The 19078-nt window shown below is 37.5% G+C and overlaps 1 protein-coding gene across 2 annotated transcripts in view; it reads right to left on the reverse strand.

Moving 5' to 3' along the window:
• LOC133644854 (protein diaphanous homolog 2-like) overlaps positions 1 to 16909 on the reverse strand; it is a 201164-nt gene extending 184255 nt beyond the window's left edge. For both annotated transcript variants that reach the window (XM_062039601.1, XM_062039600.1), the window contains exon 1: positions 16783 to 16909. In XM_062039601.1, the coding sequence (XP_061895585.1) occupies positions 16783 to 16885 (103 nt within the window). In that variant the 5' untranslated portion in view covers positions 16886 to 16909. The remainder of the gene's footprint in view (positions 1 to 16782) is intronic.
• Between the last annotated feature and the right edge of the window lie 2169 nt (positions 16910 to 19078).

Here is a 19078-nt window from a genome sequence, read left to right on the forward strand (position 1 = left end):
CAAAAGCGTTTCCGTCTCCGCGGCGCTCTTCAAAGCTTAGTGGATTGGACTGAGGTACAAAGTTGACACGCGGGTGCAGACACTCGCCCTAGACGGGGGCGCTGACCTCGCCAGCGTTCGCAGAGCGTGCAGCCAGAAGGGCGTGCTGCTTCTCACAGGAGGCCTTAAAGAAGGACGGCCCACGGGCTCCACCAGGCTCGGGCTTTTGACAAATGCTCCTTCTGACATGCTTTCATATGCTGCTGCTATTTAAAAATAAATACATAAATAAATAAATAAATAAATAAAGGTTTGTGTTTCATGCAAGGAAAAAAAAAAAAAGAAAAATAATTGAAAAAATAAACCATCTCGGAGTAATTGTTGAACATCTGGTCAGTTCAGGAGAATGTAGAAATCCACTTAGTGAGAATTAAAACAAATGGGATGACTGGCTAATGACTTCATAAGCAATTTCCAACATTAGGACTTGTAGTCATTTACAGGGGGAATGTGTTTAGTGTGCCACACTTGTCTCGTCTATCAGTCATGCTCGTTTAAGATGAAGAATAAAAAAAAGTGCATGACGTGAACTTATTCTCACATTGCTTCGACTGGGAAATGAGGGGAAAATAACACATATTTTTCCATTAGTCGGGCAAAAATCTCCCCCACCCCCACCCACCCCCCCGCCCGCAGCTGAAAGCTCCTGCTAAAGCCAAATGAATTAAACCCTCCTTAATTATGCATTTCATTAATCGCTCGCAAGTGAAGAGGATTTGGTTGCAATTTGTGAAATGGCGTAAAAACCCATCGCTTCTATCCTCCCCCCAAAAAAATTACAAAAACCAAAAACAGCCTCTTGAAAATGCATTAAACACAATTGGATGATCTCTGGAAAGGTGTTTTCATGCAGGAAGTTGAATTACAGGCACGCAAGTGGAAAGTGGTTTAAATCCTTTTATACTGAGGCCATATGTTGACACCATCTGTTCACCAAAATAACTTTGTAAATATGCCATCCATCCAGAACATATTTAAGTACAAGATGGCCATTACATAAGAGGAAAACTCTAAAATTAATAATAAATTAATCTTTTTTTTTTTTTTTTACATCTCTTGCCAAATGTTCTGGACTCCTGTTTCCATTCAACTCGTCCTAGCTGAGAGTGTATCAACAGTGCCTCTGCTGGTTAAAACAAAGTAGTGTTTGCTTAAATTTTATAGAAAATCAATTATTGGTGTACAATGGATTGACATCATTCTTAACAATTTATTGGTTAATTGATTGTGTTATAACTGGAAAAAAAAAAAGATGATTATTTAACGGGAGGATGAATCACAAGTGGCGTTCTAAGATTTTAAATAAAAATTACAGAATAAAGTGGATTTTTTTTTTTTTAATCAGTCATTATAGCGAACCGGCTGCTAAAGTTGGGTGAACTGAGGGGACACCACAGGGCTAGTGACAGTGTGTGTGCGTGTCGAAAGGGCGGCTGAAAAAGAGGACAATTGTTATTTTGGCTTTTTTTGATAAATATAACGTTTTTTTGTTATATAGCACTTTATATTTGTGTTCAAATTGTACAAAATGTTAGTGTTTGCTTCGAGTTTTTAGAAAATCAATTATTGGTATACAATGGATTGACATCATTCCTAACAATTTATTGGTTAATTGATTGTTGTAACTGAAAAATAAAATGATGACTAATTAACAGCAGGATGAATCACAAGTGGCGTTCTAGGATTTTAAATAAAAATTACAGAATAAAGTCAATTTTTTTTCGAAAGGGCGGCTGCAAAAAAGGACAATTGTTGTTTTGGCTTTTTCTTAACAACGTATTGGTTAATTGATTATGTTATAACTCAGGGGTGTCGGACTCATTTTTAGATCGGGGGCCACATGGAGAAAAATCTACTCCTAAGTGGGCCGGACTGGTAAAAATCACGGCACGATAACTTAAAAATAAAGACAACTTCAGATTGTTTTCTTTGTTTAAAAATAGAAGCACATTGTGAAAATGTACAAATCATAATGTTGTTGTTGGTTTTTTTTTTACACTTACATGTTGCGGTTAATAGTATTCTACCTTTATTTGTCGTTATTTATACTTTCTCAATAAATTATGTGATAATGTTCATCAGTCAAATCATTGGTGTTCATTTTCAATCTATCAAGATAAAAAAAAAAAATACAAAAATCATCTAATTACAGGATGCTTTTTATGTAATTTGCTCATTTTCCTCGACTGGTGCACTAATATCATGTGGTTTATTTTATTTTTTACATTTGTAGCATCATCTACAAAGATACAAATAATTGCTATTGCGACATCTAGTAGATTTAGAACAGCAGTTTCTTTCATTCAAAAATTTCAGCTAGTTTTTATACTCAGCAAACTCATCCCGCGGGCCGGATAAAACCTGTTCGCGGGCCGCACGTTTGACACCCCTGATCTAAATACCCTTGATTTTGTATCATTATTATTAATGTGCTTGTTTTTCAAAATATTTTTCTAAATAATAAAAATGACGTACACCCCTGTTATAACTGAAACAAAAAAAAATAATTTAACAGTAGGATGAATCACAAGTGGCGTTCTAGGATTTAAAATAAAAATGTGGGAAAATAAAAATTTTTTTTACATTTTTCCTAAAACAAATTAAATACAAAATAAATGTCTATTTTTTTTTTACCAATGAAAAATATTGATTAGCTATCATTTTCGTTGTCATTAAACAATAAAAAAGGCTCATATAAAAGCATCTGGCCTTCGCCATTAATAACTTCACTGCAGGTTACTAAATCGCCTCAAATTGTTTTGGAGGTTGAAGCTTTACATCCCTAAAAGGCCTACATTAGCGCCCCCTACTGAAAGAAACTGCAAAAAACCTCATTCTAAACACTTTGATTTAAACTATACATGGCATTACTAAATTGGCCCTAGTGTGTGAACGTGAGTGTGAATGTTGTCTGTCTATCTGTGTTGGCCCTGCGATGAGGTGGTGACTTGTCCAGGGTGTACCCCGCCTTCTGCCCGAATGCAGCTGAGATAGGCTCCAGCACCCCCCGCGACCCCAAAAGAGACAAGCAGTAGAAAATGGATGGATGGATGGTATTATAAATGTACAGCGGTACCTCAATTTAAGAGTGTTTTTGAGATAAGAGTTGTCTCCCGGCTAATTGTTGTGGTTTTAGTTGCAGGCAAAATTTAGAGTTCCGAGCATCTCCGCCATCAGTTGGCGTGGGAAATATCGCGGTGAACCCCGTAAGATTCGCCTAAAACATCTGGTCTTACTCGCTAGCATTAGCTTATGGGCATAACTGAGCTTCTATCAGGAAAATAAGTGTATGATATTCATCGAATAATACCTCAACAGTGGACATGTATCCATGAAAATATGGAGAAGCTGCTGGTGGTGTGTTTGAGGAAGAAGGAACTGGAAGGAGATACCATGGAAGTCTACTCACCAAGGTACATTATTGTTACATTACTTCATAAAACGACTATAATTTTTTGTAGTACCTTCTATTGTATTATTTGTTTTGTATATTTCTCATCTAAAAGTTTGTTTTTCTTTTCAAAAGACATGTTTAATGTTAAACATGTGCTATTTTGAGGGGGCCAGCACCAATTAACGTATTTTTCGGACCATAGGGCGCACCGGATTGTAAGGAGCCCTGCCAAAGATCGGTTCTATTCAGGTCTATTTTCATACAAAAGGCGCATTAAAGGGGTCATATTGTGATTTGTTTCTCAATTTTAAACGCTTCCTTGTGGTCTACATAACATGTAATGGTGGTTCTTTGGTCAACATGTTGTATGGATCTTCATGCCACTTTCTGACCATATTTTCAGGATGCACTCTTATTAACGTGCCTCCACTTTGACAGTGTTTTCTCTCCATTATCTTTTGATTGATTGATTGAAACTTTTATTAGTATATTGCACAGTACAGTACATATTCCGTAAAATTGACCACTAAATGGTAACACCCGAATACGTTTTTCAACTTGTTTAAGTCGGGGTCCACGTTAATCAGTTCATGGTAGTTTGTTGTACCGGTAGTTTTTAGCTCTTCCATAACGAGGCTACTGACATCAATAAGTTAGAACCGTACGCTACTTCATATTAGAATTGGCAACAGCTGAGGATGAATGCCCCACAACAAAAGGATAGAGAAAAAGAAGGAGCATATTGACTACGATGGCGGATGCGCCCACATATTCAGGACTTATGCAGATCCCAAATACACATCAGCAGGTACCAAAAGGTAAGAAAAGTTGGTTTTGCATTATATTGTAAACCCAATAATGTCTCCTAATAGATGGTATTTTGTGGTTCTTATACACAAACCATAATAATACCCATATGTTGAAGCACAGTACGTCTGACTATGGTAGCCGTAATGCTCCGACAATCCATCAAAGGGTCCGGCTTCATAGCTTATCCAAGTCGTACTAAAACATTTAGATTTTTGAGCGCCGTGTGTAATGTTCTATATTCTCTATGAAAAATCTAAGTTTTGGGATTGCTTGCTTACAGGTGCTTGCTAGCATCATTTACTGAACAGGGGGCGTCAACCTGCAGTCCACGCGTATCTCTTATCTCATCTACTGGTCACACTTATAATGCCATGGACCAAAAAAAAGTGCTATTGCAAGGAATTTAGGGATTTCACCATTTAAGGTCCGAAATATAATCATCTGGAGAAATCACTGCAAGGCCAAAAACTAACATTGAATGCCCGTGACCTTCGATCCCTCAGGCAGTACTGCATCAAAAAAGCGACATCAGTGTGTAAAGGATATCACCACATGGGCTCAGAAACACTTCTGAAAACCACTGTCAGTAACTATAGTTTGTCGCTACATCTGCAAGTGCAAGTTAAAACTCTACTATGCAAAGTCAAAGCCATTTATCAACAACACCCAGAAACGCAGCCGGCTTTGCTGGGCCCAAATTCATCTAAGATGGACTGATGCAAAGTGGAAATGTGTTCTGTGGTCTGACGAGTCCACATTTCAAATTGTTTTTGGAAACTGTGGACGTCGTGTCCTCCGGAACAAAGAGGAAAATAATCATCCGGATTGTTCTAGGGTGCAAAGTTCAAAAGCCAGCATTTGTGATGGTATGGGGGTGTATTAGTGCCCAAGACATGGGTAACTTACACATCTGTGAAGGCACCGTTAATGCTGAAAGGTACATACAGGTTTTGGAGCATTATATGTTGCCATCCAAGCAACGTTATCATGGACGCCCCTGCTTATTTCAGCAAGACAATGCCAGACCATGTGTTACAACAGTGTGGCTTCGTAGTAAAAGAGTGCGGGTACTAGACTGGCCTGCCTGTAGTCCAGACCTCTCTCCCATTGAAAATGTGTGGTGCAATATGAAGCCTAAATTACCACAAGGGAGAAATAATTCCACCTGAAAAGCTTCAAAAATTGGTTTCCTCAGTTCCCAAACGTTTACTGAGTGTTGTTAAAAGGAAAGGCCATGTAACACAGTGGTAAAAATGCCCCTGTGCCAACTTTTTTGCAATGTGTTGCTGCCATTAAATTCTAAGTTAATGATTGTTTGCCACAAAAAAATGAGTTTCCCAGTTCGAATGTTAAATATCTTGTCTTTGCAGTCTATTCAATTGAATATAAGTTGAAAAGGATTAGAAAATCATTGTATTCTGTTTTTATTTACCATTCACACAACGTGCCAACTTCACTGGTTTAGGGGTTTGTACTTTACCCAATTATGTTTGGTATGCAGACACGAAAAAGTGACAGCCTGTCTTATTTAAAAAAAAAAAAAAATAGTGTATATTCCTCAAGTGGCAAGGTCGCAATGATCACGGCACCGCAGCAAGGTAGGTTCCTTTTTTTATTCTTTAAGTGTGGAGGACAATCCTCGCTCGCTATCTCCTGCAGGCAACGTTGCCCATGTCAACCTCATGTGTTATTCATGGGAGTCATATTATGGCATCCACAAAGTCAGATCCAAATCTGCTCTGGCAGGAATATTTTATATTATACCTCCTTCGCTAGGGCCTTCTCCATCTGGTTAGCCCCAATGAGGGGGTTGGGGGGGGGGGTGCCTTCAGCACAGCCATGTTGGATTATTAAAAGTGAAGCTTTCAAAGAGGTCGCTGCTCAGGGAAGAAGAGAGTGTTGCATGCATCAATTATCTCGCAGGATTTGTGGCACGCTGAAGACTGTCTTGTCACATTTCCCCACATGGCTGTGAGGTCATTGGCCGCCGCTGACATTTAGTAGCTGGTGAATTGTGGGAAATCCACACAAAAAAAAAAGAAGAAAAAAAAGACAAAAGAGCAGACTGACTGCTCGCAAAGAGCCTTCAGGCTTGAAATTCCCTCTCAATGTCATTGGTGGAGCGAGACGCCGACGTCCCCGCTCTGCTGCTCTTATTTGTCATGTCGGAGCAACTCACGCGGATCAATAGCGAGTTTGCTGGCGTTGCCTCGGGGGCCGGGTGTGGTTCCGGGGGTGCGCCCGGGAGTAATTGCGGGGTGACTCGACGCAAATATAGTGCCATCTTGGACTGGAGCCATGTTTTAGCTCCTGTGGATAATGCATATGTTTAAGAGTTATTTCTTTATTCATAATCATGTTTGAATCAGCTCATATTTTTCCATGTATACTCTGTATACTAGTTTCTCTTTGTCTTCAGATTGCCTGTTTAGACAGGGTCGTAAACCATCAGGAATGTGAACACAACCCCCAAGTCTCTCTTCTTATCAGTGTTGAGAGGTGGGGGGGGGGCTTTCTTTGTGTGAAAAGAGTTGCTTTTTCCCTTGGAATGCTAGATCAACTTGGGCTACGCATTTGTATGTGTTGTTCGAGGTTGGTCTCTATTCTCAAATATTTGACAATAAATTACAAAATACCTATACTGTGCTTGGTGGTATCTTTGAGATCAGTTTATATGTCATCTAAGGAACTTGGGACTGACCAGCGTTTTACATCCCACTTGGAGGAACATCTGGTCAAACGCAACACTCCGCATCGCACATGACAATAAAACATTAAAGTCAAACTGGAAGAGGCAATTCCTGAAGGAATTGCGTGTGAATGCTCCCATGCTGAAGTTGAACTGGAATGCTGACAGAATGTATTAAGAATAGTTTGAATGTCGGAATGGTTTCAATGCAGAAAAGTTAAATTTTTCCAGGAAAAACTGAATTTGGTTTGGAACTTGGGAAAGTGTTGGATGCATGAGACTTTAAACTGTTTTTAACTTTTTTTTTAACTGTTTTTAACTTTTTAACTGCTTTTTATCTAACAAATTGTTCTTAGGGTAATTTGTATTTGCTTTTTCAATGTGTATTTTACTTCTGTTTTAAGTGTTATTTTTTAGTCTGTCCTTTGCCTCTATTTCTTTGTAATAATAATAATAATAATATATTTTATTTGTAAAAAGCACTTTACGTTGAGCAAACAACCTCAAAGTGCCACAGTGTTAAAATAAATAAATAAAAATAAAATAGTAATAATAATAATAATAATAATAATAAAAGATAATAAAAATAAATACAATATAAAACTAGAAACAGCCCAATAGCTAGAACCAGCATGCATATCTATACAAATCTATAAAAATACTTTTTTAAAAAGATGGGTTTTTAAGCCTTTTTTAAAAGCATCCACAGTCTGAGGTGCCCTCAGGGGGTCAGGGAGAGCGTTCCACAGACTGGGAGCAGCGGAGCAGAAAGCCCGATCTCCCATAGTTCGTAGCTTTGTCCTTGGAGGTTGGTGGAGGTTAGCCTGTTTGGAGCGGAGGTGTCGTGTGGAGGATTGGGGGTTGAGCAGTTCTTTAAGGTAGATGGGGGCATTTCCATGGAGGCACTGGTGAGTTAGTAAGGAGATTTTGAATTCAATCCTGAGTGGAACAGGAAGCCAGTAAAAGGATTTGAGAGTTTGTGTGATGTGGTCATGTTTCCGCACTCTCATCAGGACCCTAGCCGCACTTTTTTGTATGTACTGCAGCTTCTGAATGTTCTTGCTGGGGATCCCGACAAGAAGTAGTCGTTGTGGTGTACAGCCCTTTGTTCTTCAACTGTGGTTGTTTTTAAAGGGCTTTATAAATAAAGTTGGTATGGTATGGTATGAGTGGAATATGTTGATGTTGGAATGGTTTGAATAAGTTGAGAAATGTGCGAATTGTGGACGTTTAAAAAATGGACAATTCATTTTGAATGGGGAAAATGTCCCTGAAAACTAGGAATTCTTGGAAATCTGGTAATTTTGTGAAATTGTTGGATAAGAGAACACAATTCCTGAACAGACTGAATATTTTGGAAGTGGAACGGTTTGGATCGAATTAAAAATGTGGGAGTTGTGGAACTTTGAAAAATGTCCCATTTAAAAAATGGGAATTTCATGGAAATTTGGGAACTTCATGGAAATTTGGGAATTTTGGCAAAAAAGGGAATTTTATTGGGAAATGCTAAGAAAATATGAATAGTATGAATGAGTTGAAATGACTGGTGTTGGAATTTTTCAAATCGGTTGAGAAATTTTGAACTAGTAACATTTATAATAGAGAAATGGTATTATGGAATTCCTGAAATTTTGGGAAAACCGGGAATTTTTTCAGTTCCAAGAACAACTTTGTTTTTTGTTCTGATTAAGAGGAATGTTTTGACGGTGGAACGGTTGAAGTGGGTTGAAAAATGTGGAAGGAGTAGTCGACAGCAAAAAGGGTGGAAATATGGCTTTGGAAAACCAGGAATTCTGGAAAATCCTGGAATTTTTTTGAACTTGGAAAATGATACATTGAATGTCCAGAATGAGTGAAATATGTTGAAGGTGGAATGGTTTGAATCGGTTGAAAAATGTGGAAATGGTGGAAGTTTGAATAATGGACAATTCATTTTGAATAGGAAAAATGTCCCGGAAAACCTGGAATTCTTGGAAATCTGGTAATGTTGTTAACGTTGTTGGAATAGAGAACACAATTCCTGAACAGACTGAAAATTTTTAGTTGGAATGGTTTAGATCGGATTAAACAAGTGGGAGTTGTGGAACTTTGAAAAATGTCCCATTTTTTAAATGGGAATTTCATGGAAATTTGGGAATTTTGTCAAAAGAGGGAACTTTTTGGAAAATGCTAAAAAAATATATATATATATGAATGGTCTGAATGATTTGAAATGGTTGGTGTTGGAATTTTTTTAACCGGTCGAGAAATTTTGAACTAGTAACATTTTTAATTGAAAAATGTTATGGAATTTCTGAAATTTGGGGAAAACCGGGAATTTTTCCAGTTCGAAAAACAACTTTGTTTTTTGTCCTGATTAAGATGAATGTTTTGAAGGTGGAACAATTGAAGTGAGTTGAAAAATGTGGAAAGAGTAGTCGACAGCAAAAAGGGTGGAAATAGGGCTTTGGAAAACCAGGAATTCTGGAGAATCCTGGATTTTTTTTAACTTGGAAAATGATACATTTAATGTCCAGAATGAGTGAAATATGTTGAAGGTGGAATGGTTTGAATCGGTTGAAAAATGTGGAAATGGTGGAAGTTTGAATAATGGACAATTCATTTTGAATGGGAAAAATGTCCCGGAAAACCTGGAATTCTTGGAAATCTGGTAGTTTTGTTAACGTTGTTGGAATAGAGGACACAATTCCTGAACAGACTGAATATTTTGGAGTTGGAACGGTTTAGATCGGATTAAACAAGTGGGAGTTGTGGAACTTTGAAAAATGTCCCATTTTTTAAATGGGAATTTAATGGAAATTTGGGAATTTTGTCAAAAGAGGGAATTTTTTGGAAAATGCTATAAAAATATATATATATATGAATGGTCTGAATGATTTGAAATGGTTGGTGTTGGAATTTTTTTAATCGGTCAAGAAATTTTGAACTAGTAACATTTTTAATTGACAAATGCTATGGGATTTCTGAAATTTGGGGAAAACCGGGAATTTTTCCAGTTTGAAATTTTTTTTTGTTTTTTGTCCTGATTAAGAAGAATGTTTTGACGGTGGAACGGTTGAAGTGGGTTGAAAAATGTGGAAGGAGTAGTCGACAGCAAAAAGGGTGGAAATAGGGCTTTGGAAAACCAGGAATTCTGTAAAATCCTGGAATTTTTTTAAAACTTGGAACATGATACATTGAATGTCCAGAATGAGTGAAATATGTTGAAGGTGGAATGGTTTGAATCGGTTGAAAAATGTGGAAATGGTGGAAGTTTGAATAATGGACAATTCATTTTGAATGGGAAAAATGTCCCGGAAAACCTGGAATTCTTGGAAATCTGGTAATTGTGTTAAATTGTTGGAATAGAGAACACAATTCCTGAACAGACTGAATATTTTGGAGTTGGAACGGTTTGGATCGGTTTAAAAATGTGGGAGTTGTGGAACATTGAAAAATGTCCCATTTTTTAAATGGGAATTTCATGGAAATTTGGGAATTTCGGCCAAAGAGGGATTTTTTTGGGAAAATTCTCAAAAAAAAAAAATCAATGGTCTGAATGAGTTGAAATGGTTGGTGTTGGAATTTTTTTAAATCGGTCGAGAAATTTTGAACTAGTAACACTTTTAATTGAAAAATGTTATGGAATTCCTGAAATTTGGGGAAAACCGAGAATTTTTCCAGTTCCAAAAACAACTTTGTTTTTTGTCCTGATTAAGAGGAATGTTTTGACGGCGGAACGGTTGAAGTGGGTTGAAAAATGTGGAAGGAGTAGTCGACAGCAAAAAGGGTGGAAATAGGGCTTTGGAAAACCTGGAATTCTGGAAAATCCTGGAATTTTTTGGAACTTGGAAAATGAGACATTGAATGTCCAGAATGAGTGAAATATTTTGAAGGTGGAATGATTTGAATCGGTTGAAAAATGTGGAAATGGTGGCAGTTTGAATACTGGACAATTCATTTTGAATGGGAAAAATGTCCCGGAAAACCTGGGATTCTTGGAAATCTGGTAATGTTGTTAATGCTGTTGGAATAGAGAACACAATTCCTGAACAGACTGAAAATGTTTAGTTGGAACGGTTTAGATCGGATTAAACAAGTGGGAGTTGTGGAACTTTGAAAAATGTCCCATTTTTTAAATGGAATTTCATGGAAATTTGGGAATTTTGTCAAAAGAGGGAATTTTTTGGAAAATGCTAAAAAATATATATATATATGAATGGTCTGAATTATTTGAAATGGTTGGTGTTGGAATTTTTTTAATCGGTCGAGAAATTTTGAACTAGTAACATTTTTAATTGAAAAATGTTATGGAATTTCTGAAATTTGGGGAAAACCGGGAATTTTTCCAGTTCGAAAAACAACTTTGTTTTTTGTCCTGATTAAGATTAATGTTTTGAAGGTGGAACAATTGAAGTGAGTTGAAAAATGTGGAAGGAGTAGTCGACAGCAAAAAGGGTGGAAATAGGGCTTTGGAAAACCAGGAATTCTGGAAAATCCTGGATTTTTTTTTAACTTGGAAAATGATACATTTAATGTCCAGAATGAGTGAAATATGTTGAAGGTGGAATGGTTTGAATCGGTTGAAAAATGTGGAAATGGTGGAAGTTTGAATAATGGACAATTCATTTTGAATGGGAAAAATGTCCCGGAAAACCTGGAATTCTTGGAAATCTGGTAGTTTTGTTAACGTTGTTGGAATAGAGGACACAATTCCTGAACAGACTGAATATTTTGGAGTTGGAACGGTTTAGATCGGATTAAACAAGTGGGAGTTGTGGAACTTTGAAAAATGTCCCATTTTTTAAATGGGAATTTAATGGAAATTTGGGAATTTTGTCAAAAGAGGGAACTTTTTGGAAAATGCTATAAAAATATATATATATGAATGGTCTGAATGATTTGAAATGGTTGGTGTTGGCATTTTTTTAATCGGTCAAGAAATTTTGAACTAGTAACATTTTTAATTGACAAATGCTATGGAATTTCTGAAATTTGGGGAAAACCGGGAATTTTTCCAGTTTGAAATTTTTTTTTGTTTTTTGTCCTGATTAAGAAGAATGTTTTGAAGGTGGAACGGTTGAAGTGGGTTGAAAAATGTGGAAGGAGTAGTCGACAGCAAAAAGGGTGGAAATAGGGCTTTGGAAAACCAGGAATTCTGTAAAATCCTGGAATTTTTTAAAACTTGGAACATGATACATTGAATGTCCAGAATGAGTGAAATATGTTGAAGGTGGAATGGTTTGAATCGGTTGAAAAATGTGGAAATGGTGGAAGTTTGAATAATGGACAATTCATTTTGAATGGGAAAAATGTCCCGGAAAACCTGGAATTCTTGGAAATCTGGTAATTGTGTTAAATTGTTGGAATAGAGAACACAATTCCTGAACAGACTGAATATTTTGGAGTTGGAACGGTTTGGATCGGTTTAAAAATGTGGGAGTTGTGGAACATTGAAAAATGTCCAATTTTTTAAATGGGAATTTCATGGAAATTTGGGAATTTCGGCCAAAGAGGGATTTTTTTGGGAAAATTCTCAAAAAAAAAAAATCAATGGTCTGAATGAGTTGAAATGGTTGGTGTTGGAATTTTTTTAAATCGGTCGAGAAATTTTGAACTAGTAACACTTTTAATTGAAAAATGTTATGGAATTCCTGACATTTGGGGAAAACCGGGAATTTTTCCAGTTCCAAAAACAACTTTGTTTGATTAAGAGGAATGTTTTGACGGTGGAACGGTTGAAGTGGGTTGAAAAATGTGGAAGGAGTAGTCGATAGCAAAAAGGGTGGAAATAGGGCTTTGGAAAACCAGGAATTCTGGAAAATCCTGGAATTTTTTTAACATTGACATTGAATGTCCAGAATGAGTGAAATATGTGACCCGTGCTGGCAAAATGAGTCAGAATACGCACAGGCTAATTTTGAGCAACAGGCAAATAAGTGAAAAAAATGTATCTTAGTTGAAATTGAGATTTTCACAAAAATGAGTCCATAAAGCCACAAACTAGCGATCCCAATCATCGAAATAGCAAGAAAACATCTTAAATCACCTTTATTTGAAGGTTTTGTACGAGGTATGTCTTCAGAAATGAGTCCTTTGTGTTAAAATTCCTTGAGAAAATCAAGTGTTTTCAACGCTCACTCGCGGCAATAAGGGGGAATCCCCCTAGCCATATTTGCTATCATTGTGACGCCAAGTTGACCTACTTTCTAAAAATGAGCATGGAATTCCCGATGACGCCATTCTGAACCAATACAATTCGAGTTTTTAAACCTGTCCCGATGTAAACAAATCCGGCTTGTTGCTAACCGGTCGCTGTGAGGCGTACCCTCATTGGTTGAATCACCCCGCGCGGTGCATTGTGGTATCATGGCAGCGCCCTGATGAAAAACAACACAGTAATTCGAGCGGAATATTTGGTGAAAAAAGGTGATTTTCGAACATTTAATTATTATTTTTGTGGATAAGTTAGACTGTTTGACATTCCGTAATGGATTTAGAAGGTGGAGAGGGTACACAGGCGGTTGCAAGTGCGCTAAATTCACTGCAGTCGGCGAATCTTCTTAGTGCTGCTGGTCAGGAATATTACGGACAGCTGACCAGCTGACAAACTGACCAGTGAACAAAAAAACTGTGACATAACAGTGTTGAAATTTTTGTACATGACCGTTTTCAATAGAGTTGAATATATATTTTTCCTTTAGACATGGGATTTGACTTTAATTGTACCAATTTTGGTGTTGCTACAAGGACTTTTAAGGTATGGTTGCTATGGAGTTTTGTTTTGGAACATTCTGTTCTGGAACAGTAAACTTTAAGCTGGTTTTTCTCAAAACGGACCCTCAAACTTGGTCGACTTCAATCGGATGTAACTCGGTCATTTTCTGTCCGATTCCAACAAACCACATATCATTTTGAAGGTCTTTAGATGGAGAATGTGTAAATAACAATAACTCCGTTTTTTAAATTTCCTCATTGTGACTCATTTTGCCAGCACAGATCACATATGTTGAAGGTGGAATGGTTTGAATCGGTTGAAAAATGTGGAAATGGTGGAAGTTTGAATATTAGACAATTCATTTTGAATGGGAAAAATGTCCCGGAAATTCTTGGAAATCTGGGGCCGTACTTATCAAGCTTCTTAGAGTGCCATTTTACACTTAAGTCCTGAGAATTTGCGAAATTTAGTCCTACTCTCAAACTTAAGAATAAAAGCTTTTTATCAACGTTCTTAAGTCTAAGAATCACTCCTACTCTCCACGATATTTAAGAGACCTTCAGAGGTGTCTTAAGTGGTTAGGAGTTGCCAGCAGGGGATGGCACTGAGGCGAGAGAGACGTGCGCGAACGTTCAGGGAACGGAACAATGTTTTTTTTTTTTTGATGACGAGCAGCTGATCAAACGGTATCGTTTAGACCAGGGGTCACCAACGCGGTGCCCGCGGGCACCAGGTCGCCCGTAAGGACCAGATGAGTCGCCCGCGAGCCTGTTCTAAAAAAAAAAAAAAAAAAAAAAAAAAAAAAATTTAAAAAAAAAATTTTTTTTTTTTTTTTTTTTTTTTTTTTTAAATTAAATCTACATAGAAAAAACACAAGATACACGTTCAATCAGTGCATCAACCCAAACAACCTCCCCCATGCACACTCATCCACACAAAAGGGGTTATTTCTTTCTGCTACCAATATTCTGGTTCCCACAACATAGACAACACATCTGCAAGGGACACAGTCCCTGAAGCACACATGATTGTATAGGCTGCTGTTCCACTAACATTTTCATTAATTACTATTTTTTATGTAATTATTTTTATATTGTTTTACTTTCTTTTTTATCCAAGAAAATGTTTTTTATTTATTTATCTTATTTTATTTTATTTTTTAAAAAAGGGCCTTATCTTCAACAGACCAGGTCGTCAATGAAATTAGATTTTTTTAAAGGGTTTTTTAAACCAGGCCCAGTCCAGATAATGTCCAAGTCGGACTCAGCAACACACACCTTCATTCATGTACACAGAAAAAAATTAGGGAACACAACAGATTGCATATAATTTATAAACAAAACACTTTGCATTCCATTCGAAAGGACGTTCTTTTTAGATTTCCGATCCTTAACATTTTACATTTATCATAATTAAGCTTAAGGCCAGATTGCTGTGAAAATATGTCCAAAAGATTAAGAAGGTTCCGCAAACAATGAGGAAAAATCTTATCCTTGTGAATCAGCCTTTTCTGACATGAACTTCATCAATAACAAACACAGAACACGCCTCACTGATGCACATCTGCAAGACTCACTCAGAGTTGCAGTGTCAAGTTACACACCAGAGTACAACACACTAGTTAACAGCATGCAATGCCAGGCTTCCCACTAACTGACAAAGAAACAGATAACAGATTTGGTGTCCAGTTCAAAGTGTGACATGATTTAAAAATTTGAGAGTTTACTTTTGTATTTTACATGAGTTATTATTTGTACAAACATGGTGCAAAGTAATTCATGATTTGTTAAAAAATGTTAGTGGCTAGCTAGTTAAAATGGGATATTGTGATTTCAGTGATCATTTGAAAATGTTCAATTTGAAAAATGTGCACTTAGAGAAAATATAAAAATAAAGTGTTGCATATTGATATTTATCTGTTTCTATATATATTTATTGTGAGAAATCATTAAGATGATCAGTGTTTCCACAAAGATAAATATCATTAATTATTAATAATAACAGAGTTAAAGGTAAATTGAGCAAATTGGCTACTTCTGGCAATTTATTTAAGTGTGTATCTAACTGGTAGCCCTTCGCATTAATCAGTACCCAAGAAGTAGCCCTTGGTTTCAAAAAGGTTGGTGACCCCTGGTTTAGACAGAGCGGATATTATTTTTGTCACAGATTTAATACTTTTCGATTCCTTGTTGATTTCTGCATGTGTCTGCAGTGGGCTAGTATATATAGAGCCACCCACACCAGTTTCAAATTAGTTGCCTAATTAATGAATTGGAAAGAAAATGTTATGACAGTAGCGTATATGTGTGGCCGTGAGGTGAGTGACGTCAGTGAGTGTGTGGGCGAGAGAAGAGAGGGAGCGGTAGCGTGAGTGCCGGCGGGGACTAGTTTGTTTTGTATTATTTTGTAGTTTATTGTCAAAATATACACTCCCATTGTCCACTTAAATATTTCCAAGATATTTCTTTATTCTTAGACAACGGATTCCCTTCCGTGATTGGTCATTTCTATGGACACAGAAATGACGTCACCTAAAATTCCGTTTACGGCACATAGTAATGTCGTAATTCAGCTCTGAGTGTGACACTCAAGATTCAGTCCTACAATTCGCTGAAAGTGTGAGTAAGACGCTTGATAACTAACTTTTAAGTGCAGCTTTCAGCGAATAATTTATTTACTCTTAAGTCAACTCTTAGCAGACTTCTTAGGAGTAATTCTAAGAAGCTTGATAAGTACGGCCCCTGGTAATTTGGTTAAATTGTTGGAATAGAGAACACGATTCCTAAACAGACTGAATATTTTGGAGTTGGAACGGTTTGGATCCTAAATTTACTAAAAACCTAAAAGTTTGGGATTTTTTTGCATGTTTTTTTTCACTTATTGCCATGGCAAAATTATAATATTTTTTTTTTTTTTAGAACAAACTATCAGCGCCACCATGTGACAGTCAATATGCCTGTTATTTACTGTATGTGGCATACGGGCACTGGTGGAGTTTCTATAACAGTTGGAGAATAGTAAGTGTGATTTTAACACGGCCGACACCACATCTGAAGCACGACTCCACGCGGGCCCGCTTCTGCGCCCGCCCCGGCTCCGCTCCCAAACTCCCAGCATGCCCTGCTCGCGCGTCTTTGTGGCGAAGCGACGCACCTTTGTTCATGTCAATCAGCTGCTTCTTCTTCTGCTGACGCTCCTGCTTCTCGCGCTCGGCTTTTTCCTTCGCCAGCCTGGCTCTCTTGATCTTCTCCTCCATCTCCCTCTTCTTGTGGTTCTCCTTCACAGCTTCCTGATGAGGCAACACACACACACACACACACACACACGTTGAGATGAATCCTTCCACCACTACCGTCAAAACCTTCTTCATGAGAGTCTTCACAACCGTGTCGCTTTTCAGAAGCAGCAACTTGCCATCAGCCAAAAAAACATGATTCCTTGTGTATGTGCACTCGCTTTTAAATATGTTTATAATCTGCACATCTTGACATATTTGTAAAGATGAGCTCATTCACTCCCAAAAAAAAGATACATTTTCAACAATTTTGACACATTTTGTCACCAGAATGACAAAGAATCGCATGTTGATGCAACTGTAATATTTTGTATTTTGTAATCACGGACGTACGGCCACACAGCTCCATTTTTGTTCCATCTGACCACAGAACTTTCCTCCAGAAGGTCTTATCTTTGTCCATGTGATGTCAGATGAAACAAACATTGAGCAGCAATATGTTTGGAGGAGAAAAGGTGAGGCCTTTAATGCCAGGAACACCATACCTACTGTCAAGCATGGTGGTGGTAGTATTATGCTCTGGGCCTGTTTTGCTGCCAATGGAACTGGTGCTTTACAGAGAGTAAATGGGACAATGAATAAGGAGGATTACCTCCACATTCTTCACGACAACCTAGAAGTTGTGTCTTGGGCGCAGTTGGGTGTTCCAACAGGACAATGACCCCAAACACACGTCAAAAGTGGTAAAGGAATGGCTAAATCAGGCGAGAATGAAGGTTTTAGTATGGCCTTCCCAAAGTCCTGACTTAAACGTGTGGACAATGCTGAAGAAACAAGTCCATGTCAGAAAACCAACAAGTTTAGCTGAACTGCACCAATTTTGTCAAGAGGAGTGGTCAAAAATTCAACCAGAAGCTTGTGGATGGCTACCAAAAGCGCCTTATTGCAGTGAAACTTGCCAAGGGACATGTAACCAAATATTAACATTGCTGTATGTATACTTTTGACCCAGCAGATTTTCTCAAATTGTATGTACTGTGTATATACTGTATATATATATGTATATATATATATATATATATACACAGTCGCAATCTTTACAAGTGTATGTAAACTTTTGATCGCGACTGTATATATACAGCATATATATATACAGCATATATATATATATATATATATATATATATATATATATATATATATATATATATATATAGAGAGAGAGAGAGAGAGAGAGAGAGAGAGAGAGAGAGAGAGAGGAGAGAGAGAGAGAGAGAGAGAGAGAGATGAGAGAGAGAGAGAGAGAGAGAGAGAGAGAGAGAGAGAGAGAGAGAGAGAGAGAGAGAGAGAGAGAGAGAGAGAGAGAGAGAGAGAGAGAGAGAGAGAGAGAGAGAGAGAGAGAGAGAGAGAGAGAAAGAGAGTATTAGTATAGTACCGCGATACTAATGAATCATAATCGGTACTATATCGCCTCTAAAAAGTACCGGTAACCCACCACCCCGCCCTCGTCACGTCGTGTCATTGCTGATTTACGAGCAGACGAGCATGTTCGGCAGTGCACAATCACGGAGTACTTATAAGCAGACACAGTGTGTAGACAGAAAAGGGAGAACGGACGCATTTTGGCTTAAAAACTTCCGATAAAGGTGAAGTTATAACACTGAAACGCCCTCAGGAAGAGGTGCTTTAAGACATGGCTAGCTAGCTAGCGGCTAACGTCCAGGTACTTCTAAATCACTAATCCTCATCTCCTGGCGACAAATAAGTAAGTTTCTTACAAGTATCATCCCTACAGGACGAGGAATAGCTAAACATGCTTCACTACACACCGTAGCTCACCGGCGTCACAATGTAAACAAACGCCATTGGTGGATCTACACCTATTATCCACTGTAATGATACCAAGTTCAGGAGAGTATCTAGTTGATACTACTATGATTATATCGATATTTGTTAGCATCACAACATCTTATTTCGTTTTTTATTTATTTACATTATGTTTATAAAGTCAGGAAATATGTTCCAGGACACATGATGACTTTGAATATGACCAATGTACGATCCTGTAACTACTTGGTATTGGATTGATACCCACATGTGTGGTATCATCCAAAACTAATGTAAAGTATCAAACGAAAGAAGAATAAGTGATTATTACATTTGAACAGAAGTGTAGATAGAACATGTTAAAACAGAAAGAAAGCAGATATTAAC

The sequence above is a fragment of the Entelurus aequoreus genome, linkage group LG28, assembly GCF_033978785.1.
Source record: "Entelurus aequoreus isolate RoL-2023_Sb linkage group LG28, RoL_Eaeq_v1.1, whole genome shotgun sequence".
Classification (NCBI taxonomy): Eukaryota; Metazoa; Chordata; class Actinopteri; order Syngnathiformes; family Syngnathidae; genus Entelurus; species Entelurus aequoreus.